General features: G+C 54.1%; 1 protein-coding gene across 2 annotated transcripts in view; it reads right to left on the minus strand.

The window, feature by feature from the left end:
• Positions 1-25997, minus strand: part of GRM7 (glutamate metabotropic receptor 7) — a 176952-nt gene that overhangs the window by 42923 nt on the left and 108032 nt on the right. For both annotated transcript variants that reach the window (XM_077786198.2, XM_085590242.1), the window contains exons 5-7: positions 19004-19144; positions 14235-14435; positions 9453-9592 (exon numbers count right to left, since the gene is read on the minus strand). In XM_077786198.2, the coding sequence (XP_077642324.1) occupies positions 9453-9592; positions 14235-14435; positions 19004-19144 (482 nt within the window). The remainder of the gene's footprint in view (positions 1-9452; positions 9593-14234; positions 14436-19003; positions 19145-25997) is intronic.

The raw sequence follows: 25997 nt of genomic DNA on the forward strand, positions 1-25997 counted from the left end.
GAGAAAGTGCTCTTGCAACTACCAGAGGAACTGGGGGTTTTAATTCCATTTCAGGCCAGGGATGAGGGAGTTTGTTCCTCCCACAGCACCAGCACTGCCAGAGCAGCCAGACAGGCACCCAAAGTGAACCAGCAGTGCCACACCCTCAGCTCCACCTGGGCAAGGCAGTGCCAGGGCACCAGGAGCCCCTCCTGCAGCTCTGGCAGATTTGGGATTTATGTCCTCCCTGCTCCCACACATCCCCCAGCCCCTGAATGCCTCCAGCAAGAGGGACTGGATCCACTCACAATATATATTCTCAGGACGTCCTCTGCAGAACAAACATTAACAAGAAATGCTTAGTCTGTCTCATAAGGCCTAATGTAATTGTTCATTTTAATGAATAAAGTAACCCAGTATCTGTGTGTAATTCAAACATTGCTGCTTTGCTTCCCTCCGCCACAAACATTTCCATAATAAGCCATTTGTTCTGAACTTAATTGTTTCGTGCAATGTTTGATTAAAATAAAAATCAGTACCAAAATAATTACATTAATGGTAATTAACCTACTCGGGGAAGAAAATAGCCACGTTCCCTGCTAGCACTTCCCTAATGATGGTGCCATTAATTACACGGCCACGTAGAGCCAGCGGCGAGGACTGGGCACGGATTTATTGCCACCTCCAGACTGCAGCTCCTAACTCAGCACTTCAAACATTTGTGTATATTCCACTTTGCAGACAGCAATATTTGCATGACTTAGCTCTTCAGGCTCGGCTATTAATGTCTTGTAATTACTTCTTAAATCCAGGGATTTACCATGATAATGGTTTTAAGCTAAGAATATGTCAATAACACATCCTCAGCAGAGTCTCCTGCAAAACATCAGCTGAAATCCCTTCAAGAGATAACGGTGATGATAAGCCAGAGTGGCAGAGAGGATGCAGGGCTGGCCCAGACACGGTGCTCACCCCACACCGGAGCTGCTTTTCATTTCCCTGCCTGCAGACACTGTGGGGAAGCCTTGCCCAGCCCTGAGCCTGCCGGGGCTGGAGGAAAACCAAACCCCACTGGTTCTGACCTGTGCCAGACTCCACCAGTTCAAACCCCACCAGTTCTGACCCCACCAGCTCTGACCTGTGCCAAACCCCACCAGTTCTGACCTGTGCCAAACCCCACCAGTTCAAACCCCAACAGTTCTGGCCTGTGCCAAACCCCACCAGCTCTAACCTGTGCCAGACTCCACCAGTTCAAACCCCAACAGTTCTGACCCCACCAGTTCTGACCTGTGCCAAACCCCACCGGTTCTGGCCTGTGCCAAACCCACCCTGCACGGAGCAGAGCAGCCCCCACACCCCTGCACATCTGGATGTACCATACCCGTGTGGTACCCACAGCCTGGCACCACAGAGCTGCCAGGGACCCCACACCCCTCCTGAGGCAGGACAGCTCCTGCTGGCAGCACCTCTGCTGCATGCACAGCTGCCAGAGCTCTCTGCTGCATGCACAGCTGCCAGAGCTCTCTGCTGCATGCACAGCTGCCAGAGCTCTCTGCTGTCCCCACTCCTGCCCCACCTGAGCCCTGCAGCCCAGCCCTGCCCCAGCAGCTGCTTTTCCTCTCCCCTGGCTGTGTGACCCCACAAGAAGCAATTCTCAAACCTCCGTTATTCCCCTTTCATTTCTACTCTTCCTTTGTCTTTCCTTGAGCATTTGTCACCTTTTGCAGCAGCCCCACCTGCCCCAGAGAGTTCTGGGAGCACTCAGAGCACCAGCTTTAATGAGATCCAAGGGCCATTTGTTCTACATTAAAGCAAGGACATTTCCAGCACGCCATTGATGCAGGCAAAAATGCTTAATCCACAGTTTTTGCAAAAATGCTTATTATTATACATTTCTGTTGACACACAAGAAAATGGAAAATTAATTATTCTAATGCCTTTATATCTGCCTACAGCTTTGTGTTGTCTTCTTGCTAATGGAAGGGGGTGGACCGTGCATCTTCAGTATTCATCCTGCAGCCCCTGCATAATATTTTTTTTAATTAAAAAAAGAGCATGTGCTTCCTAATGTGGATTTATAACACACAGCTCTTGTCTCTTTAAATTGATCGGTTAGGGCAAAACTATCTTCTGAAAGCAGAGTTAATCCAAGGGAACTTTTTGTGCTCCCAGTCTGGAAAGGGCAGCGAGGAGAGGGAGCCCAGCTCGTGTGAGTGATTTGGAGAGCATTCCTGGCATTTATTTCTCCTCCTAATTCCCCAGCTGACTCAAGGACCAGCCTCTTCCAGTCACATTATTTGGTGCTGGTTTTCCCCTCCCAAAGCCTCAGCACATCTCGTGTGCAAGGCAGAGTAACACAGGGCAGGGAAGGAGGACGAAAGAAATACAAAATTCCGAGGGAAATTCAGCACCCGGCTCATTTAGGCCCTAATTAGATTGCTGCGGTGATATTAATAATACTAATAATATCCAATCATCCCGCTCAGGTTATGCTCAGCCAGTTGGCCCCAAAAGAACTGCAGCTCTACACAGGAAATTAAGGATGGCTGGTGGCACTGCAGCTGCCCCCAGGACAGGGAATTTTCTCCCCACTCAGGGCTGCACTGGGCAAAAACCCTGCCCTGGGGAGCTGGGACTCACCAGCTCAGGGGTACCACGGCCTGTCCCACCCTGCCAGCTGCACTTCTGGGAGGAAAAGGCCAAAATCTGCTCTTGCAAGGGAGGCTGAAGCCTGTAGAACCCTTCCCCAGCCAGTCAAATACAGGCCCTGCTACACCAGGGTGCAATCCCTGAAATTCCCTGGAATTAGCACTGGGGAGCAGCCCCAGGAGCCCTGGCCAGGGAAAGGTGGGATTGCCCAGAAAATGAGGATGCTCCATGGGAATCATCCAGCAGCACTCGCACTAAATGTGCATTTCAGTTCAGTGGAAGAAAAAAATAAATAAAAGAGGAAACCAAAGCAAAGAAAGGCTTCCTCTCACGTTGTTTCAGAGCAGACTAAAGACCCTGTGCAGCAGTTTATTTGGGGCCATTATTGTCCATCATGTGAAAAATTAGCTGGGGACACATCAAATTCCACATTATACATCTGATGTCACAGCCTTTCCTTCAGAAATCAGCATTCAGGGGCATTTAAATAGTGATTATTTCTGACCCACTCAATACATGAACCTGTCAGGAACCTCTGTGCTCTGCTTAAATGCTGGAGACTCCGAGGGCTGCTCACACGGGCCTGATGTGAGCAGAGCTTTCCATCACCCTGGGTGGGATTTCTCTCTCCTCCCTAAAGCAAACAGGCACAACACGACACATCTGTCATCATTTCTGCTCCACCACCCTCGGCGCTGGTGTTGGGATGGGACCAAAATTTCATTTTGCAAAACACAGCTGGGTCATGTTTGGGATCTACAGAAGCAGCTCAGGAGCTCCCAGAGCTGCTCATACAGTGTATTAGAGGGGTTTATTGCAAATCTGAGCAACACAAATGGAGACAAAGCAGCGAGTTTGGGCTGCTGTGAATTGCCACCAGACTCTTGGCGGCACTGGCGGTGCCAGCCCTGATGTGCCACTGAAACCTGGGCAGGTGACGTGCCAGGCTGCAGAGCTGCTGAGGTGTCACCATCCCAGGGTTAGGAGAGTCAGCAGCACCTCCTCCCACGGCAGCAAACACGAGGAGGTGAGAAAGGAGAGCCCAAAGAGAGGAGCAGCACAGGTGCCTCGGTGCCCTGGGCTCCCCAGACACAAGCCCAGCCTGCTGCTGGGGCCAGACAGAAATCACTCCCACCTCGGCACGGAGGGGCACAGGGGGCTCGGATCCGCAGGCACAAAGCCACTCGTGATTCTGCTGATGTGCTTGGGCTCTCCTCTGTGCACAGCCTGGTCCCTGCCCACAGCACTGACAGACACAGACAGACAGACAGACAGAGGACATCTCCACCCAGCCGCCCTGCCAGGGCAGGGACAGACACAGACATGAACCATGTGCTGCCACCTCCACAGCCCTGGGGAGGAGCCCCAGAGGTGCCACAGGGATGTGCTGGGCAGGAGCTGCAGGGGCCCTGCTGGGCTGGAACGAAGGGGAAAAGGGATGGAAATATTGCAGAATTCAGCTGAAGGACCTGTCAGGGGGTCTGGCTGGGAGCCTGAGCCCTGCTGGGTTACCTGGGGGCACTGAGATGCCCCATGCTGCTGAGGGGGCTGTGCCCACCTTGCCCCTGAGGAACCATGCCAGCAGCACTGCCCTGGTGCTCTGCACAGCTGGGTGAGCGTCTCCAAACACAACAAAGCACATCTGGCACTGAAGAGCCTCTCCCCGCTTTCAGATATGAAATAAAGGATATTGCACCCTCAATAACACACAAACTGACGTCGTTACTCCTGCCAAAAGCAACCAAACACGTTCATTAGCCATAAAATATCCCAGCAAAGCGTTTGCTCTTGAATATATTTGCTGACAAAACCACACTGGCCTCGCAAAAAGGCTTTACAGAGGATGTGTAGGCACAGAACCAGCACCCCTTTGGAAGAGCAGGTGATTTATTTTCTAACTCTCATTTCTTACATAACTCATTCTCAGAGTGTGTCTGCCCACAGGCCCGTGGGCACGGAAGGGAACAACACAAGACAAAGCAAAACCTCAAGTCAAGTCTTCTGCTAAACCATTTTTTTGCCATGATAGCTTTTATGAGCTCCTTGCACTCCAGTTTCCTCCTGTCTTTAGCACACTGTAATCCATCTCAGACCCCCTCAGCCTGCTTTCCCTCAGGGTTTGTATCCCCACACTTTTCCCTGTGGCATTCCCAGACCTGCAGCAGGACCCCAGCGTGTCGTGCCCTGCCAGAGCTGATGGAGCTGAGCTCCCTGCCTGCCCGGGTGCTGCTCTCTGTTGTTACTGCCTGGGCCAGTGGTCAGTCACACACAGGAAATGCCATTTCACCTCTTCAGTTCCCAGCCTGGGGCAAGATTTAACCATTGCCCTGCTGCTGTGGTGCAGCACACACCTGCAAGGGCAGCGTGCCCTGGCAGTGAGAGCTGCAGCCCCTTCCTGTGGCCAGCAGCCCTGCCCGGCCCAGGTGGGTCCCACCAGGGGTTCTGAGCTGTGCCCTTGTCTGATCAACCCCTTCCAGCAGCCAAAAGCACCAAACCCCTCTGATCAATCCAGCAGCCAAAAGCACCAAACCCCTCTGATCAATCCATCAGCCAAAAGCACCAAACCCCTCTGATCAATCCATCAGCCAAAAGCACCAAACCCCTCTGATCAATCCCTTCCTCTTATCAATCCCTTCCATCAGCCAAAGCACCAAACCCCTCTGATCAATCCATCAGCCAAAAGCACCAAACCCCTCTGATCAATCCATCAGCCAAAAGCACCAAACCCCTCTGATCAATCCCTTCCTCTTATCAATCCCTTCCATCAGCCAAAGCACCAAACCCCTCTGATCAATCCATCAGCCAAAAGCACCAAACCCCTCTGATCAATCCCTTCCATCAGCCAAAGCACCAAACCCCTCTGCTGAATCCCTTCCAGCAGCCAAAAGCACCAAACCCCTCTGATCAATCAATCAACCAAAAGCACCAAACCCCTCTGATCAATCCCTTCCATCAGCCCAATGTACCAAACCCCTCTGATCAATCCATCAGCCAAAAGCACCAAACCCCTCTGCTCAATCCCTTCCATCAGCCCAATGTACCAAACCCCTCTGATCAATCCATCAGCCAAAAGCACCAAACCCCTCTGCTCAATCCCTTCCAGCAGCCAAAAGCACCAAACCCCTCTGAACAATCCATCAGCCAAAAGCACCAAACCCTTCTGATCAATCCCTTCCATCAGCCCAATGTACCAAACCCCTCTGATCAGTCCCTCCTGGGGCAGGGAGGCAGCAGCACAGGGCCCTTCAGTGCTCTGAAAAATTCCCTTCCACTGGGCTGCCAGTCCATCCTGCAGGTCGAAATAATGAAAGGTGTTTGTGGCACGAGGGATTGCAGAGCTGAACGAGGGGACAAACCCAAGGTCCATTTCTGCACACGCAGCAGGGCACGGGAGCAGCTCCAGGAGCCCGGGGTGCCAGGAGCTCCCAGCTCCCCCCTGCTCAGCCATGTGCAGCTCCTTCTGCAAGGACTGCTCTGAGCAGCACCCACAGCCCCGGAGCTCAGCCAGGCTGTGGGTGGGACTGTCCCCACGTGTCACCCAGGCACCAAAGTGGCACCTGCAGGGACGGGAGCGGGTGCAGAGCGTCCCCACAGCGCCAAAGCACAAACTCCATCTGCTCTGAACACATCCTGCTCCAGAGGAAGAGCCCAAAACCCAGAACGAGCCCAAGAAAACAAAAACCTTCACAAACAGGAATCAAATTCAACACGTTATTTTAGAAAAATACCATCTGTTGGCAGAATATCCCTGAGCAACAAACATCACTGAAGAGGTGCTTGGAACCAACTCCAATTCAAATATTTTATCAAAAAAAAGTAGGTACAGCCAGGTCTCTCGCCAGCAGGTTAGACAGATAATTACTCTCTTCACCAGCTCACTATTCATAACATTTGTTTCCAAATTCCCTAACAGAGATGTTTATGGCATGTAAATTGATTAGTCTGAGCCCAAACATTCAGGAGGTGTTGAAGTGAGCAGGTTCCACGAAAATTGCACAGAGGATTACAGAGTTATTAAATGTTTTTGGGGAAAAAAGGATTGCAGGGTGGAAGCTGAATCCCATGTCCCTGTCCCTGTCCTGCAGCAAAGGCTCCCCCTGCTCCGGGGGCAGCACTGACCCCAGTCACCCCACCCCAAACCCTGAGCCTCTTGCTGCTTCCAAGCAAGGTTTTGTTTCCCATTCTGCTCCCCAGGCAAGGAGCAGCATCAGCTCCTTGCCCAGGGACAGGGAATTGTGCAGGAGCCCACGGCACGTCCCCGGGGCTTGATGAGGGAGCTGGGTCCAAGAACAGCTGTGTCCATGGAACCACACTGATAATTATCAGGAATTATCGATACCACTCACCTCCAGGCACTCTGGCAGGGCTGCAGGTCCCTGATTGCTGGGGGACATCAGAAAAAGGGCAGCAGCCCTGTGAGGGCTCCGTGAGCACAGCCCTGAGCCAAACCCGCTCTGCTCCCTGACCCAAACCTGCTGTGTCCCACAGCCCTGACCCAAACCTGCTCTGCTCCACAGCCCTGACCCAAACCTGCTCTGCTCCACAGCCCTGAGCCACCTGCAGTGCCAGGGCACAGCCAGGAGCAAGGCAGGGGTGTCTGCTCCTCCATCCCTGCTGCAGTGCACTGAAGAGAGCTGCAGTGCCCTTACCTGTGGGGTGAGAGCTGCAGTGAGAGCTGCAGTGCCCTTACCTGTGGGGTGAGAGCTGCAGTGAGAGCTGCAGTGCCCTTACCTGTGGGGTGAGAGCTGCAGTGCCCTTACCTGTGGCTGTCACAGCTGCAGTGCCCTTACCTGTGGCCGTGAGAACCTTTTCCATTCCAGGGGATGCTGCCCAGCCTGCCCAGAGTGCCAAAGCTCTGGGGAGCAGCAGCATGGCACTGCCAGCCCCAAAGCAGCCCCTGCACCAGCACCCCTGCCCTGCCCTTCCCTCGTGCTGTTGGAGAAATAAATCTGGGGAGAATCCCCTGAAGGGTCATTGCCACAACAATGACTGAAGAGAAATCGCATCCTCTGCTAGTTTTCCCTGGGATGCACTTAATAGAATTTATTTTGGTTATTTCCAGGAATCCTCGACTTCTCTAGACTCCACAATTGTCTTTATTATTGCAAGAAATAATCCGATAATACAAAAGGGACTATCTTAGATATATATTTGTGTGAGAAACTGGGACACTTGAGTGATTAGAAGGGAAGTTAGCGAGAGAATCTCAACTACTGCTGTGACCCTGTGGCCAGGAGGCTACGAGGGTGAGGAAAGAGGTCTTTTTATGGAAACATTTAGCACAACAACAGGAATACAAATCGAGCTCCATTAATTTAGCTTTAAATTTTAATGGACCAGGATGTGCAGTTTACATAAAGAAGGATTTGCTTGATAAAATATTAATATTTTTTGCTAAAAGAACTGAAAAGTGCAAGTTAATATAGGTTTCCTTATATAGAACATTAGAAGCTGAAAAGCCCTGAAAGAGCAAATCAAACACAGAAAATAAAAACGAGCCAAATTTCAAGGAGAATAAAATATTGTTTGTGATCAGCCTGCAGGAGTGGACCCCCGGTGACCCCACATTATTTACCTGATTTAGCAAAAACCATGAAAACATTAAAAATAGAAAGAGTTGTGCCTTTGGTTCCACCCAGGGGATGGCTGTGGCCCCTGAGGGCAGCCCATGGCTTGGCCCAGGCACTGGGGCTGGGGGAGCCCGGGTGTCCCCACAGGTCCCAGGACAGCGTGTGACACTGGGGACAGGGAGAGCCCGGGCTGGGAGCACCCCTGGGTCAGCCTGGGGTCACCCTGGGTCAGCCTGGGTCACTGTGGGGTCACCTTGGGTCACCCGGTGTCACCCCTTTGGGTCATCCCCTGGGTCGCCCCTATGTCACCCCTTGGGTCACCCCCTGGGTCACTGTGGGGTCACCCCTGGGTCACCACTGGATCATCCGCTTGGGTTATCCCCTGAGTCACCTCTGTGTCACCTCCTGGGTCACTGTGGGGTCACCCCCCCTGCCAGCCCCTGGCTCCCCGCAGTGTGTCCTGGCCACCTCTGGAGGGGTGTCAGGGCTGGGCCGTGTCACCCAGCCTGTCCTGCCCCTTCCAGAGGAGATGTGGCAGCAGAGGCACAGGAGGAGCCACAGGAGGAGCCACGGCACCCCCAGAATTCCCGGTGCCCCTGGGGTGGGCAGGCTGGCTGGGGGAGGCGACCCTGCCTCCACAAGCAGATTTCCCCTCAGGAACGCCTCGCTCTGCCTCGCCCCGTGGCTGAGGAGCCCAGGCGACCCGAAAAGGGCCTTTAGAAGGGTGCCAGCAGCGCTGCACAGGGAGCCAGGCACAGAGCCTGGCACACTTCTCCAGCAGCAAAGGGCACAAGCCAAGCAGGACCCTGCACCCAGCCAGGCACTGGCAGCCTCAGCCTCCCACCACCACTCCTGCTTTTCTTCCTGGGAAACATCAAAGCGTGTTTGAGCACCTGCTCCCCAGGGCCTGCTTTCCTTTCGGCACCATCAAAAGCACCCCTGGAGAAGTGACTCACTGCACAAACATCTCACTGCAGCTTTCCAAAGACAAGAAAACCGAAAAGCATCCGCGAGCGAAAGCCCGGCGGTTTCAGAGGACAACAAACCACAGCTTCACCTCTCGAGCTGGTGGCTGGGGCTGCAGACGCAGCAGTGATAAAACTGGCATGGGCACCTCACATCCCTGCTGGGCTGAGGAGCTTTGGCTCTCTGGGCACCGGGGAAGGCTCAGGGCAGACGAGGGGAGACAAACCATCTGTGGAGCTGTGAGGAGCAGCAATTCCCACCCAGAGCCCACGGGAGCAGGGGACTCACGTTGAGCTGGAGGTCGTCTGTCCACTGGCCCACCAGGCGGTAGCCGGGCGTGCTGGTGTTGCTGCTGTGGTACTGGAAGATGTCGTAGCGCCCCGGGGCATCGCCGTTCTTGTTGAACATCACTGGAGTGCCAGCACTGCCTGGGGAAGGAAAGGAGGAAAATCCAACCAGCCAGCACCACACCTTCAGCCAGACTTTCATCGCCAGGCTTTCGTGGGAGCTTTCACACTGGAAACGCGTTCCAGACCAAGGCTGTCCAGGCTGCAGCCAACAGGGCGGGCACTTGGGATGCTGCCATCACCCAGCCCTGCCCCACACCCAGGCCTGCCCCACACCCAGGCCTGCCCCACGCACCCAGCCCTGTTCCACACCCATCCCTGTCCCACGCACCCAGCCCTGCCCCACGCACCCAGCCCTGCCCCACGCACCCAGCCCTGCCCCACACCCATCCCTGCCCCACGCACCCATCCCTGCCCCACGCACCCAGCCCTGCCCCACGCACCCAGCCCTGCCCCACACCCATCCCTGCCCCACGCACCCAGCCCTGCCCCACGCACCCAGCCCTGCCCCACACCCATCCCTGCCCCACGCACCCAGCCCTGCCCCACGCACCCAGCCCTGCCCCACGCACCCAGCCCTGCCCCACACCCAGCCCTGCCCCACGCACCCAGCCCTGCCCTGCCCGCTGCCTGGAACAAACCCAGCCTGCCCAGTTGAGCCTCCCCTCACCCTGCCCTGCCCATGACCAGAAATGTCAGAAGGCTTTTCCCTCTGCCCTGCAGCAAAACCACTCCTGGGCATGCAGCCTCTACAGGCTGCCTCCCCCAAGAAAATGAACATCTGCTCCTGGGATGCCAGCCTCGACTGGCATCCAGAAATAGCCTCCTCCTCCTCCTCCTCAACATCTTCCATTCCCGGCATCGTGGGCATGAGAGGCCAGAGCAACCTTTGGGAAGAGCTCTCCCTGTGCACCCCCTGATCCCGGAAAAGCACTCCCTGTGCACCCCCTGATTTGGGAATAGCACTCCTTGTGCACTCCCTGATTTGGGAAGAGCATTTCCTGTGCACTCCCTGATTTGGGAATAGCACTCCTTGTGCACTCCCTGATTTGGGAAGAGCATTTCCTGTGCACTCCCTGATTTGGGAAAAGCACTCCTTGGGCACTCCCTGATTTGGGAAGAGCATGACTTGTGCAGTCCCTGATTTGGGAAAAGCACTCCCTGATCTGGGAAGAGCTCTCCCTGTGCACTCCCTTCTCCAGGAAAAGCTCTCACTGAGCACTCCCTGATTTGGGAAAAGCTCTCCCTGAGCACTGCCTGATCTGGGCTCTGTGGCACTGCCACGGGAGTGTTGTGGCAGACCCAGAGTAGGACCCTGAACTGATTTATTGACCGTGACAAACACGGGCTGGTGCCCTGTGTGCTGGCACAGCCGGAGCTGCCCCGACTCCTGAGCTCAGGTGGGTTCCCAGGAGCTGCCCCAACACCTGAGCTCAGGTGGGCTCCCAGCAGGACCCTGCATGTACATCTCCACGGCTGGCCAGGAACCCTCCCAGAGCAGAGCCCAAAGCACTGCCTCGTTTCCTCAGAGCTCCAGCAGCGACCTTCCCAGTGACATTTCTTTCCAGACATATTGAAATAGGTTTCGGTAGGGCAGAGTAATATTGTGTCAAGATTGAAGATTATGACAATCCTCCAGCATATCTATATTCAAAGCTTCCTCCTCCTGTCTAACTTTTTTCCCCTAAAGCAATGAAAAAATCTCTCCTGTTGTAGCACTGAACTTTAAGATTATCGTTTTCTCCATGATTCCCATTCTTCATTGAATTCCAGGGAGTGACAAAAAGATTTGAAGGAGTGAATTAGCATAGTCTCCATTCCAGCCCTGGTAAATTGTTTCCTGTCTCTCCTACAATCCTCTGAGATCAGATACAAATTCAGTTCAAAGGCTGGTACAGGAAATCTCCCACTGAAATCTCTCCTGGCTGGTTCCTAGTGAGCGCCAGGCAGATATTTAATTGTCATTACGGATTCATGCAGCCGGAATACATTTGAGTAGAAACACTTAGAGTCAATCAGAAGCAATGGCTGTAATTCCCTGGCTCCTCAGGAAAGGCAGCAAAGTGCTAAATGGGATTTGGCTGAGCACGACTCTTAGGGCTGCTTGGGGTGAGCTAGGCTCAGCTTTGTCAGGGCTGACAAGAACAGGACAGGAACGGCAGGAGCTCGGCTGGGGCTCCCAAAATTCAAGAGACACACACGGGAAGGTGCAGCGCTGCTGCCAGGAGGCAGGTGGAGGATGGACACCCCAAAGGCAGTGCTGGGACAGACCCTCAGGGGACACAGCCAGAACACAGCACAGCCCTCCAGGGAACAGCACCCAACCCCAGAAAAGGCACTGAAGTGGCCTGGGACACCCGTGGCTCCAGCAGGGCTGCACAGCACCCTGGGCTGGGCACTGCAGAGACAGAACCACGGAATTACAGAACCACAGAATTCCTGAATCACTGAATCAGTGAATCACAGAATCACAGAATTACAGGATCACAGAATTCCCAAATCACAGAGTCACAGAATGACAGAACTACAGGATCACTGAATCATGCAATCACGGAATCACAGGATCACAGAATCAGTGAATCACAGAATCACTGAGTCAGTGAATCACAGTCACAGAGTCACAGAATGATGAGGTCTGAGATCAAGTCCAACCCATGCCCTCACACCTCAACAGACCATAGCACCAAGTGCCATGTCCAGTCTTTTTTAAACACATCCAGAGGTGGTGATTCCACCACCTCCCTGGGAAGACAATTCCAGTATTTTATTATTATTTCTGTGAAATTTTTTTTCCTAATATCCAACCTGTACCTTCCCTGCCGTAGCTGAGGCTGTGTCCTCTTGTTCTGTCAGTGCTGCCCGGGGGCAGAGACCGACCCCACCTGTCTGCAACCTCCTTTCAGGAGTTGTGGAGAGCAATGAGGGCACCTCTGGGCCTCCTCTTCTCCAGGCTGAACAGCCCCAGCTCCTTCAAACATTCCTCACAGGTTTGTGTTCCCTCTCCAGCCTCGGTGCCTCCTCTGGACCAGAGGACAGGGTGCCAGGGCCCGGGGCACGGCTGTGCAGGGCAGGAGCAGCCAGCCTGCTGCAGAGCTCTGTGCCAGTGACACAGCCAGGCTGGGGGAGATGCAGGGAGCAGCTGGGAGAGGGCAGCGCTGTGACCTCGGGCAGAAGTGTCCCTCTCCTGCCTTTGGAGCTGCAGTAATTGGGCTCCAGCCAAGCTCTGCTCAGCAGGGCCAGCCTCCTTAACCTCTGGGTGAGGCTCTGGAGCCCTTTCTGTGCCACCTGGCTGCAGGCTCTGTCAGTCCTGCTTTGCATCACTGCAGCGCTCCAGCCCCGGCTCCGGCTCCTTTCATGAAATAATGGAATTAATACAAAGTGATGTATGCAAACCTCATCACAGAGAGGAAACAGGCGTTTCAGAAATAACCCTTGATCTTCCAGTCATTAAAACATGTTGTTATTCTACTGGTTTTTGATCATTTAGGATTTATCTTCTTTCTGTTAAGATTTCCCAGATTTTGCTGAGCCCAGTAAGCAGTTCAGAACCTCTGCCAGTCTCCAGGCTGCAGCTTCTTGCTCATGCAGAGCTGTGACAATTTAATTCAGTCCCCAACAAAGGAGCTGCCTTCTCCCCACACAGGCACAGGGCACTTGCCACCTGCAGGAAGCCCTCAAACCCAGACAGAGCCCGACTGAATTTGCAGGGTTTCGATCTCTTAATCACTGCAAGATGAGAAATGAATTATGGAGAGGACAGGAGTGACACAGGTGTCACCAGCCAGGGTGTTTGGTACTCAGGGCACGTTCCTGCCAGTTTGGGCACCTGAGGGGCTCCCATGAACAGCATCCTCAGCCTTTCACTGCCAAAACACAGCTGCACTTCCAAACTTCCAGAATTTCATTGCCTGAGCACTTGAGGTTTAAACTCTCCCATATCTTGGGCCTTTTGTCCTCCAGGACATGATCACAAAATGCACGCTGAGCTCCTCGCTCAGACCCAGCCTCTCTCCATCACAGCCTCGCTGCAGCCCTGGCTGCACTGCTGGCAGCACCTCTGCAAGGAGGGCCAGAGCCAGGGCAGGGCCAGCAGGGTCTGCTCAGGGTGATCTCAGCTCAGGGCAGGGCCAGCAGGGTCTGCTCAGGGTGATCTCAGCTCAGGGCAGGGCCAGCAGGGTCTGCTCAGGGTGATCTCAGCTCAGGGCAGGGCCAGCAGGGTCTGCTCAGGGTGATCTCAGCTCAGCCCAGGGTGGTCCCAGCCCAGCCCAGGGTGGTCCCAGCTGCACGGGGCTGAGCAGAGCTGCTCCCAGCAGCAGCATGCCCAGCTCTGGGGACACTGAGAGCAGCAGGGGGACAGGGCCACACTGCTCCTGTCACACACAGCCCCACTGCCCTGCTCGGGAGGGGACACACATCAGCACCGTGTGCAGGGATCTGCTCCCAGAGCAACAGAGCAGCCCCTGCCCAGCCCCAGCTCCATGGGGCAAGCAGGGGACGGGGGGGCAGCAGGGGACAGGGGGGTTAGTAGGTGACCAAGGGATGTCAGTAGGTGGCTGAGGGATGGTCAATAGGGGATGAGGGGCATCAGTAGGTGACAGGGGGATGTCAGTAGGTGACCAAGGGATGTCAGCAGGTGACAGGGGTATCAGCAGGTGACGGGGGAATGTCAGTAGGTGGGTGACAGGGGTGCCAGCAGGGCACAGCGTGGCCGGCCGTGTCTCACCGTTGAAGTTGACGCTGCGGATGTACTTGAGCAGCCTCTTGCCGCCGGCGCGCTCCATCTCGGGGCACAGCCCGGCGCTCTCGGCGCACAGGTCGCGGTTCATGTGGTGCAGGGCGTGGGCCATGGCGTACACGGCATCGATCACGAACTGCACCTTCCCCTCCTGCTCGTAGTGCGAGTCCTTCCCGATGCGCTCCTGCCCTGCGGGGACACGGCGACACTCAGGGACACGGCGCAGCGCTGGCCCCGGGAGCCGCGCCGCGCTCGGAGCGTAAAACCCGCTGGGCTGCGGGTTATTGACTCCAACACGGCCGAGCCTCCGTCCCTGTGCCCGAATCACCGACCCGCAGCGACCCAGAGAAACAAACCCTGCCCCGCTCCCCGACACGAGCCCCGATTCCGCAGGGAGCGGCTCGGAGCCGGCCCCGAGTTCGGGATGCTCCGGGAGCCGGCCCCGAGCCCGGGATGCTCCCGGAGCCGGCCCCGAGCTCGGGATGCTCCCGGAGCCGGTCCCGAGCCCGGGATGCTCCCGGAGCCGGCCCCGAGCTCGGGATGCTCCCGGAGCCGGCCGCGGGCTCGGGATGCTCCCGGAGCCGGCCCCGGGCTCGGGATGCTCCCGGAGCCGGCTCCGCAGCAGGGAGCATTTACAGGGGGCACAGCTGAATTTAAAGCCTGCCGGTTTGCTCTGCTGCAAGTCCCGGGCCCTAACTGAAAATTAACGGGCAATTAACGGGCAATTAGCGGGCAATTAGCGGCACTCGGGATGCTCCCGTCACTGCCACCCCTGCTCCCCGGCCTGCAGAGGTCCTGCCGAATGCCATCAGTGCCTCCGAAATGCCGCAGCAGGAGAGGAGGGAGTGATGGAAGAGCTGAGCCTGAACACCGAAGGTTCGGCTCCAGCCTGACTCCCTCCCGGGCTGCAGAAGGAGGTGCGGCGTGGTGGCCACGGCCACAGGTGGCCCCTGTGCCCTTCTGCTCACCTGAACAGCTCAGGGGGCTCTGCAATTAGGCAGCAAACCAAGCAGGGTTTTCGGAGCCTGGAACAGGCACTGCAGGCTGAGAATCAGGAATCTGATTTATTCCTTCCCCTGGAACTGTCCATTAACTCCTGGCAGTGCCCAGGGCCAGGCTGGACACTGGGGCTGCAGCAGCTGGGACAGTGGGAGGTGTCCCTGCCATGGCAGGGTGGCACTGATGGGATTTAGGGTCCCTTCCCACCCAAACCATTCCATGGTTCCATGATGGTTGAAACACCCTCTACCAACCCCCCCCAGTTTCAAATCTCAGCTCCTCTGGAAGCCCTGAAATCCTGCAAAGAGTCACAAAAAGTGACTTCCCAGCTGGTGAAGTTCCAGGCAGGATCCTTTTCATTATTCACTCCCTCTCATTGATTACAGAACTTATCAGGATTTCAAGCCCTGACAAGGAAAATGCTTTTAAGTGGTTTCAGCTCTGTAACCAAATGAGCAATGCAGCAGGAATGGATGCCAGGGGAGGGGATTGGCATTGAAATGCTGCACACAAACACTGATAAGCCACAGCAAGTTCCAGAAGCACAGCTGGGCACACGCACAGCAGGGGGAAAACCTGCAGCAGTGAAGAGATCTGGGAGAGGAACCCAAGCAAAATGCACCTGGAAAAACCCCAGAGCAATGTAACAGTGTCCAAACACAAAAATTGTACAGATTTTTAAATCTTAATAGAATTTCCAAGAACAAGGATGCTTCCCTGTGCTGGAACAGCCACTTAGCTGGGTATTAAACATCAAGATTACAGAACTTATCAGGATCAACAACTGTGAACAGTAAATCCAGATGTGGAGACAAATGTAGCTGCTCCCCCCAAACATGTCTGAATTTACACAGCTGGGAGCTGTCCTTCACCAAAAGAGGCTGAGCTACCTCCTAAAGAGATTCTACTGCAATTAGAAGTTGAACCCAAATCTGAAGCAGCAAAGAACCTGCAGAGCAAATGTTACGATTACAAAATGTTATGGACCAAATATTCTGTGGACTTCAAAAAGACCAGTAAATAACCAAATAAATAGGCCTGTCTGAACAGTGTTCCCTCCAGTTTGTGTCGCCCTCCTGCTGTTGCAGTGAGCAGCAAATCAGGCCCAAAGTCCATTTCCAGGCAGGAATAAACCAAAAGTGACGAGCACAGTTTTAATTCCAACTCCAGCATTATTGTGGGGAACATTTCCCCCTCTGAGGCTGAGCTGAAGAAGTCAGGCAGAACGTTTTACCACAGGCTCCAGGAACAGCTTCCCAAGAATGATAGCACAGAAATTCAATTATTAATTACTCTGCAGGAGAAGGAAGCTCCCAAAAGGCACCAAGCTCCTCCAGCAGAAAGCAGCAGGAGCAGTGCTGTGGGTGCCTCTGGGGAAGGGGCAGGAGAGACCCCCCAGCACAGACCTGGCAGGACATCCTGGGGGTCCCACGGAGGGAAGGCTGGAGAACCAACCCAAAAAATGGGTGCAGCAAGAAACCAGGAGCCCCTCTGTGCTGTCAGAACAAAACCATGGAAAGGAAAAGCAAACCCCATCCACACCATTTCTGCTCCTCTTTGAATTGCACCATTCCTGCTTCTCTTTGAGAACTGCACCATTCCTGCTTCTCTTTGAGAACTGCACCATTTCTGCTCCTCTTTGAGAACTGCACCATTTCTTTTCCTCTTTGAGAACTGCACCATTTCTGCTCCTCTTTGATCTGCACCATTTCTGCTCCTCTTTGAGAACTGCACCATTTCTGCTCCTCTTTGAGAACTGCACCATTTCTGCTCCTCTTTGAGAGCTGCACCATTTCTGCTCCTCTTTGAGAAGAAAGTGCTTTTCTGCTTTTTTTTTTTACCGTGGAGATCTGCAGGAGCCACCCAGCACCATGATTTGCCTCAGCAGTGAGGCAGCTGACACCTGGCACACTTGAACACAACGTGATTTCAGGAGAACACACTTCTGTCCCGCGGGTTTGCAACGAGCACCTTGGGATGTCAGGAGAAGGATGGAACACAAAAGCAGTTTATTGACACGAGCTTTTTTTGCTTCCAAAGGATCTGTTTGAAGGTGGTGACAAACAGTTTAACCCTCCCTTCCCACTCGAGGCTCGAGTGCTCATCATCCTGGTTCCTCGCAGGAGAGCAGCGCTGCAGCAAAGCAGGGAAGGAAGCTGCCAGAGCAGAGTGCTGGGAACAGAGAGGAAGAATGGAGAAGGGCACTCGTTCCAGCAGCAGGGAGATCAGCTTTGAGGAGTGCCGGGCTGCCTCCCTCGTCCCCACGCGGGCAGCGTTAACGCCAGGGCAGGAGCTGCCCCTTCCCACTGCCCCTCCTGCGGCCGGTCCCTCTGCACCCACGGCCACCACCACACACCACAGGGCATGCCTTGGCAGGAATAAACAGGACCTCTAGGACAATTCTTATGGCATATCATTCACACAGACAGACACCAAAATCCCCTGCGCCGGTGCTCACGCGAGATGAGTTCAGAGACTGCTTCAGCTCCTGAGGAATTAAACACATTTTCAAAGGGTCTCACACAATAGTGCTGCTGAGAACCTGGTGATAGTCATCATTAACAAGAGATTTAATTTGCAGATTGCAGAGCACTCACGGTATGGAACGGGCAGCTCTTATTTGCACCAGGTGGAATTGGGCAGGGAAACAGCCCCTGTTCAGTCAGCCCCAGCAGCAGGACCCTGTCCCCACGCAAACAGGGACAGACAGAGCCCCGAGGGCTCCGAGGGCTTCTGCACATCAGCTCTGCACCTGCAAGGAGCTGAGAACCACGGCTCAGAGCCTCCACCAGCCTGCCAGGGCAAATACTGTCACCTGGAGGAGCAGGGGGTGGCAGGAGGCCTCTGTGCAGTGAAATCCCTGCCCTGTCACCCGACAAAGCCCTCCAGGACCTGTGACAGCTCTGCAGACACAGAACCCCCTGGCCCAGTGTCAGCCACCAGCTCTCTAATATTAGAGACAAAAGTTGATCTCAGCACCACCCAGCAGTCCCCATGGGATTTCTTGGGGAAGGCAGAGGAGCTTTAAAATTTCTCCTGTATAGCAGACAAAGCATCGGATAACACTCCAACCCAACCTCCCTCCCCACTCCTCTGGGTAGGATGTGTGTCCAGCAGTGCTGAGCTGCTCCCTGCACACTCCTCTGGGCAGGATGTGTGTCCAGCAGTACTGAGCTGCTCCCTCTCCACTCCTCTGGACCAGTTTTCATCAGTTTTCAGTCAAAGCAGAACAAATCTTCCCAAGAACTGATTTCCCCCCATCACAGCTCAAGGCAATCATCCAACATGACACATTTCAGCTGCTGCTGGGAAATCTGGAGGGGCTGGGGGAAGGCTGGGGTGGCCACCACACACAGCCCTGGCTGTGGCTGCTGTGTCACAGAGGCAGATTCTGCCCAATGCCTCTCCAGGGTGCTCTGATCATGGAATCCCAGGATGGGTTGGGTTGGGGGGACCTTGCAGATCATCAAAGTGACACCTAGGACACCTCCCACTGCCCCAGGAGCTCCAGCCCCAGTGTCCAGCCTGGCCTTGGGCACTGCCAGGATCCAGGGGCAGCTCCAGCTGCTCTGGGCACCTGTGCCAGGGCTGCCCACCCTGCCAGGGGAAGAATTCCTTCCTAAATTGTTCCATCCTCCATCTAAAACAAACCAACACTGCAGCCACCCTTCACTGAAATAAAAGCATTCCTGGCCCATGTTGCCCAGCAGAGGAGGGGAAGGAGAAGAGGAAGGAGGAGGGGGGGATGAATTAATTACCTGTGCATTTCCTGTCCGTGTCCTCCTTCTTGGAGCCAGTGATGGTCAGCTTGCAGTTGAAGTTCTCCTCCCAGTACTCTGCAAACCACACGTTCCTCCTGTTGTTCTCCAGGGTGCGAGAGGTGAAATAGGTGTCAAAGCCTGCAGGAGAGGGCACGGCTGAGCCCTGGCTGCCCTGCACGGGGAGCTGGGCATGGGCACAGACAGAAATGTCTCTGGCACTGCCCTCGGGCCTCCCCCAGCACCCGCACACGGCTCTGGCCACGTCAGGTCACCATGGGGAGAGAAAAAATCCAGTTTCCTCTGCATCCTGCAGGAGAATGACTCTAACTACCAGGTGTAAAACTGGGCAAGACAAATGTAAAACAGATCAATATTTTGAAAAGTTATGAGGAAAAAGCAGGGAATAGAGATGTTACCAGTAAGGAGTGGAAATAAATGATATGGTGCAGCTGACATTGGGCTGAGCTTGACACTAATCTTGCTCTTGGCCTGCCCAGAGGAGGCATCTCCATCTCAGCAGGCTTTACCAGCACCTGTGTGCCCACAAACCCCCACTGGAGCCAGCAGCACCCTCCCACAGCATTCATGCCCTACTGCTGCCCCTCTGCCCTGGGTGTGCCCTGGCAAACTCGGTTTGCACGGGCAAAGATCAGTCAGGGCACTCTGTGTGCCCACACACAGCCTGGTGTCCTTCCTCGTGCCTCTTCTCCCGTGCAGCTGAAGCCACTCTCTGCTCAGGGGGAGCAGGGGCACAGCCCTGAGCTCCTGGCACGGGGCACGGCAGCTGTGCCACCTGTGCTTGTCACTGGAGGTCTCACATTCAGTCAAAGAGAAAAGAGGAAATTTCTAACCAGGCAGAGGCCTGAGAAAGTGCTGAGAAAGAATCTAAATAAGGTTCTTTTTCTCTCTTGTTGTTCATGTTTAAGTTTAAGTTCTACCACTGTGCATCATGCACTGTGCACCAATGGTGTGGCTGGTTTCACCTCAGGACCAATGGAGCTGGTCTGCATGAGCTCTGTATAGAGAGAGGCATTTTGAAATAAATCAGAGTTCTGCTCTCTCGTCTTGTGACTCAGAGTCTCTTCATTCCCATCCTTCCTCAACAGCGTCATGTCACCGGTGTTTGTCACCTGTGTTTGTCACTGGTGTTTGTCACCTGTGTTTGTCAGACACTGGTGTTTGTCACTGGTGTTTGTCACCGGTGTCTGTCACCTGTGTTTGTCACTGGAGCTCCAGAGGTGCCTCCAACAGGTGATGCTGCTCCAGCCTGCAGCCCTGTCACAGCTCCTGGCAGCCCAAACCCTGCTGGTCCCCAGGCTCTCCAGAGGCAGCTGTACCCCAGAGCTCGCTGCCCCTGCAGCTTTGTGGCTGTGTCCTTTGTGCTTGTGCCTTTGTGTCCTCCTGTGCTGTGCCAGTCCTCCCTGTCCTCCTGTGCTGTGCCAGTCCCTCCAGGAGCAGATCTCACCCGCCTGGGGCTGCACGGGCAGCAGCAGAGCTCTGCTCGTGCCCTGACTTTCTAAGGTGTGAAGTTTTCTTTTATAGTTCTTTTCAAAGTTTTAAAGTTCTTTTAAAAGTTTCCCATGCCTTCTGATAATGTTTACGCATTTCCACTGGAGTTCTCATTAACTGTTCATGTAAATAATGATTGCTTTGCATTCTTCTTTGTGGGAGGACAGAATTGATGGTGTTGGTTGGACCAGTGTGGTTGGAGAGGTGGCAATTCCATCCTCCAATCCACTGCCACTTTTGGAATTTATCTATTGCGAGGCCAGAAATAAAACTGGCTCTTTTTCTCCTTTGACCTTACCAAGCTCCTGTGTGCTCACTCCGTGCCCAGCAGTGGCACTGCCTGCACCCAGAGCCTCTGCTCCTGCCCACCCACAACCCAGCTCCAGCCCGGGCACAGCGAGAGCTTTTTGTTGCACTGAGGAAGCCGTGGAGGAATTCAAACACCCAAATCCGAAACCTGGCTGAAGCAGACCCGGGGTGGAGGGAGTTGGGAATGCTGGCTGTGCCCACGGGAGCTCCGGGGTCAGTGATCTGCCATCCTACAAGTGCAAACCCCCGGGGAGGGGCATCTCAGGGGTGCTTCCCCACCCCTGGGCACTTGGGCAGAGGATGGGAGCAAGGATGGGAGCAAGGATGGGAGCAAGGATGGGAGCAAGGAGCTCCCCCAGGCACCCCCGGCACTGCCCCATTGCAGCTCTGCAGTTGGGGAGGCTGCAGACACTCCTTCCATGGCCAGGGGAGCTCCTGGCACTGCAGCCGAGGCTTTCCTGTGCAGCAGGTGGGCACAGCCAGGAGCTGGCACAGCGTGGAGCAGAGTCCAGGGAAAACCATCGGGCACAGCGGAATCAGCACGACAGTCCTTGCAGCAGGGACAGAGCAGCAGGAACCCAGCTGCTTTCAGGCTGAGAGGAGGCTGGGAATGGGGCCAGCCCCTGCTCTCTCTGCTCCGTGTGCCACTGACCCAGACTGCCCTGTGCCTCCCGGGCTGAGCCCGCTGCTCTCCACACACCCCAAAAACCAGCCGGGAACAGCAGCGCCGAGGCCTCCAGTACAGCCTGAAGCCAAGGAAACCTCACCCGCAGCTGGCCAGCGAAGGATGCAGCTCATGGGAAGCAGAGGCAGCAGGTTCCTCCCAGAGCAGGGGCCAGGCACAGCCCCAGCCAGAGCGCTGCAGGGAAGCCACGGGAAATGCAGGAGAACCCAGAGCGGCTGGGGCACCCCTCAGCGCTGGCTGCAGGTTCTGCAGGTTCCTCAGTGCTGGCTGCAGGTTCCTCAGTGCTGGCTGCAGGTTCATCTCAGTGCTGGGCTGCAGTTCCTGAGTGCCGGCTGCAGGTTCCTGAGTGCCGGCTGCAGGTTCCTCAGTGCTGGCTGCAGTTCCTGAGTGCTGGCTGCAGGTTCCTGAGTTCTGGCTGCAGGTTCCTGAGTGCTGGCTGCAGGTTCCTCAGTGCTGGCTGCAGGTTCCTCAGTGCTGGGCTGCAGGTTCCTCAGTGCTGGCTGCAGTTCCTGAGTGCTGGCTGCAGTTCCTGAGTGCTGGCTGCAGTTCCTGAGTGCTGGCTGCAGGTTCCTCAGTGCTGGCTGCAGTTCCTGAGTTCTGGCTGCAGGTTCCTGAGTGCTGGCTGCAGGTTCCTCAGTGCTGGGCTGCAGGTTCCTGAGTTCTGGCTGCTCTGTGAGCTCCCCTTCACTGCAGCCTGAAACAAAACCTCCCCAGGGACCCCATCTCCCCTGCTCTGCTTGTCCCAAGGCAGGGACCTCGCCTGGGCCTGCCCGTGGCTGAGTCAATAATTGGTTCAAATCCTGCTGGAGCTAACTGCTACCAAATTAGTGGTTTAGGAACATTTCTGAGCACTCCCTGGAAGGGCCAGCACTATTTCTCCACCCAAACTGTTCTGAGATTCCATGATTACCATTTGTAGGATAACATTTCCTAAGGAAAACATTCTTGTGGATGGGGCAGAAGAATATTCAGAAAGCAGCCAGGTTTTACAGACACACCACTGAAACTTTTTTCCTGTAAACCTGAGTATTTTGGTTTTCCTGCTAATTAAAAGAGCATTTCAAAGGGGATATCCAGTCCTAAGATCTACAATATCCATATGGCTGGGAAAGAGCCCCAATAAACCCTCCCCGCGTGCCAAACTCACTGACCTCTGGGGAAAGTGCTCTGTAACTTAATAACACAAAATCAATGAGTCCTGATAAAACTGTAATAGAATTCCCTATGAATTACTCTGAACCTTTACAGATTTAATAACAAATAATAACATTCCCATTGATTGCTTTAATGATCCCCCTGCATGCACAGGCAGGAATATGGATCCCTATTAAAAAGGGAACATTTTTCACCATTCTTTCCCATTGACTGGGCCAAGTGGGTGAGTGACAGTGGGCAGAGCCCTGGTCCCTGCCAGGCTGAAAGGGAATGAAAATTTTACCTGCAGCCTCACCTGAGCCCTGTGCAGCCTCCCCTGCTGCAGTGCAGCTCCTGCAGTGCTGCTCTCACACAGCCAAGGTCCTGCAGAGCCCCTGCCAGGGGCAGCCCCTGGACACTGCCCTCCCTGCCAGCCTGGGAACAGAATTCCTGGGATGCTTTGGGCAGGAGGGACCCCAAATCCCATCAGTGCCAGCCCTGCCAGGGCAGGGACACCTCCCACTGTCCCAGCTGCTCCAGCCCTGGCCTGGGCACTGCCAGGGGTTATTTTAGCAGCCAGGACTGTTCCTGCAGGTCCATCCATGCCACTGGAAATCCCAAATGCTTCTCTAAGCATTTGAGCCTTTTTTGGAATGAGCCTGAGCCAGGAACACTTGGGTGAACACGGCAGATGCTGTAAGCACACAGCTGAGCCTGTGCCTCAGCCGAGGACCTGCAGGCAGCTCACACACACGGGGCTGAGCTGAGTGCTGGGCTCAGGGGCTCTGGGCACCAGATGACCCAACCAAACACGCTGGGTGCTGAAATGCAGCAGGAATAATCACTTCTCATCCTGTTCGTGACCAAGCACTGCACTGCTGTGACAGGATTTAATGAGGCCCCAATGTTCTCCATAGTTCATACTTTAGCAAATTACTTTTTCAGCAAATACTTCTAAGAGATATAAATAGTCCTTTTATGAGATTTTCCAAATTACAATGAATCTCTTATTACTTCAAATCACTGTGATTTGATTAAATCATTATTTTTACACAGAGAAAGATGATACTACCTAAAGGCTTCATTTGTTTTCCACCACGGGATGAATATGTACATGAAGTACATCGTGATGAGACAGGGGGAAAAGGGGGAGCGTGGAGGGGGAAAGGGACAGGACCCCACACCCTGCGGAGGAGCTGGGCAAGCCCAGGTGAGGGGCAGGTACAGGTGAGGGACAGGTACAGGTGAGGGACAGGTACAGCACCTCCAGGATGCTCAGGGAGCCTCTCAGCCCTGCTGAGGCACTGCAAACCCAGTGAGGGGTTTTAACACAGCCCTTCCTCTGCCTCCCCGTGCTGCCACGTCTGCCCGGGCTGGGAATGGGCCAAGCCTGGCAGGCTGAGCCAGGCTGGGGCTCTGCCACGGGCAGGGGCACCTCGGGGATGAGGGAGCTGGGTTTGTCAGCAGGAGGGCCAGGAGCACCCAGGGACAGGGACAGGCTGGCAGCAGGATTTGTCACCCAGGGACAGGGGACAGGGACAGGCTGGCACCAGGGGTTTGTCACCAGGAGGGTCAGGAGCACACCAGGGACAGGGACAGGCTGGCAGCAGGATTTGTCACCCAGGGACAGGTTGGCAGCAGGTGTGTCACCAGCAGGGTCAGGACTTGTGTCACCCCGGGCTGGCCTTTGCACCAGCACACGCTGCAAACCATCCCCTCCGTGTGTCACAAGGGACTTCAGGGGCTCAGCGCTTATTTAATAAGGGAAATCATTAAGCCTAATTAAAGCACAGAATTATCGACCCACGGCACTTGCCGTGTGCCTCGAGCACCCTCGCTGTCAGCCCAGGTGGGAGCAAATCCAACACATTGACCCAGTTTCACTGGAGCAGGCATTGCATCTGTTTAGGATATTTTTATTCTTCTCTTTAGTCCCAAGGATGTCCACACTGCTGACAGCCAGTTATTTACCCACACAGTAAATCAGCACCTCCTGTAATTATTGATGCCAAATGAGTTGAAAGCAGCTACTCAAACACTTTTCCAATTTTCCTAGCATTTAACCCAAAGCAGTTTCATTTACTGGCATTAAATCGGGATAAAAGCATTAAGTGGGGAATGACAGCATCAATTTTAGGACAGCAAGTCTCTGCAGATTTTATGCTGCTGCCCAGCCTCACACTGTGGGTGGTATTAAGACAGTCTGCAGATATTTTTTTGACCTTTTTGCTCCGTAAAAAGGCCATAAAACAAATGACTTCATTAACTTCCATCATGCCATGAAAGTGCTTTGCAGCTGTTTTCTTTTTCAATAATTGCAGATTATAGCTGTGCAGAAGGGTATTTCAGGCGGTGTCACGTTTGCCTTTTTCTATCCAGGACATAAATGGGGTGCAGAGGAAATTCCCCTGAGGGCAGATCCGGGAGTTTGGGGGCTCTGTTTGTTGCAGCATTTTTGAGAGAAAGAGGACATGAGTTATGAGATTTGAGCTACTCCAGTCTACGCCTCAGATCTGGGAGGCCTTCAAGCCTCTGACACAGTTAGAAATTAAGAGTTTTGGCACAGTTAGAAATTAAGAGTTTGTGGCACAGATAGAAATAGTATTAAGGTGTGATGGGGACCACTGGGCTGTCTGGGTGTGAATTAGTATAGGTTTATAATGTAAGTTTTAAGCCACTTTAAGGAAAAGGTAAACAATGTTAGCTTGCCAATCAGAGTGTCTTTGTTTTTGTAAACTATGTAGAAGCTTATATAAACTACCATCTTATCTCCAATAAAGGGAGAACGTTTGATTAACCACATTGGTTCAGATCTGTGTTTGTCTTGTCCAGCTTCCCGTTTTCCTGAGATTTCCCTGGCTTTTTCTGTTGGGCAATAGATGGATACTGGCTGAGTGTTATCCACCTCACCATGGTGTAAAACACAGAGCTGCAGCCAGATCCTGAGCCAGCTGCTGCAAGAGGCAGGGAAAGGCTCAGCCACAGGTGTGTGGTTATTCACTGTTCACACAGGTGTGTGGTTATTAATTATTCACACAGGTGTGTGGTTATTCACTATCCACACAGGTGTGTGGTTATTCACTATCCACACAGGTGTGTGGTTATTCACTATCCACACAGGTGTGTGGTTATTCACTATCCACACAGGTGTGTGGTTATTCACTATCCACACAGGTGTGTGGCTATTCACTATTCACACAGGTGTGTGGTTATTAATTATTCACACAGGTGTGTGGTTATTCACTATTCACACAGGTGTGTGGCTATTCACTATTCACACAGGTGTGTGGTTCATTATTCACACAGGTGTGTGGTTATTCAATATTCACACAGGTGTGTGGTTCATTATTCACA

The sequence above is a fragment of the Lonchura striata genome, chromosome 12 (assembly GCF_050655825.1).
Source record: "Lonchura striata isolate lonStrDom1 chromosome 12, ASM5065582v1, whole genome shotgun sequence".
NCBI classification, from domain to species: Eukaryota; Metazoa; Chordata; class Aves; order Passeriformes; family Estrildidae; genus Lonchura; species Lonchura striata.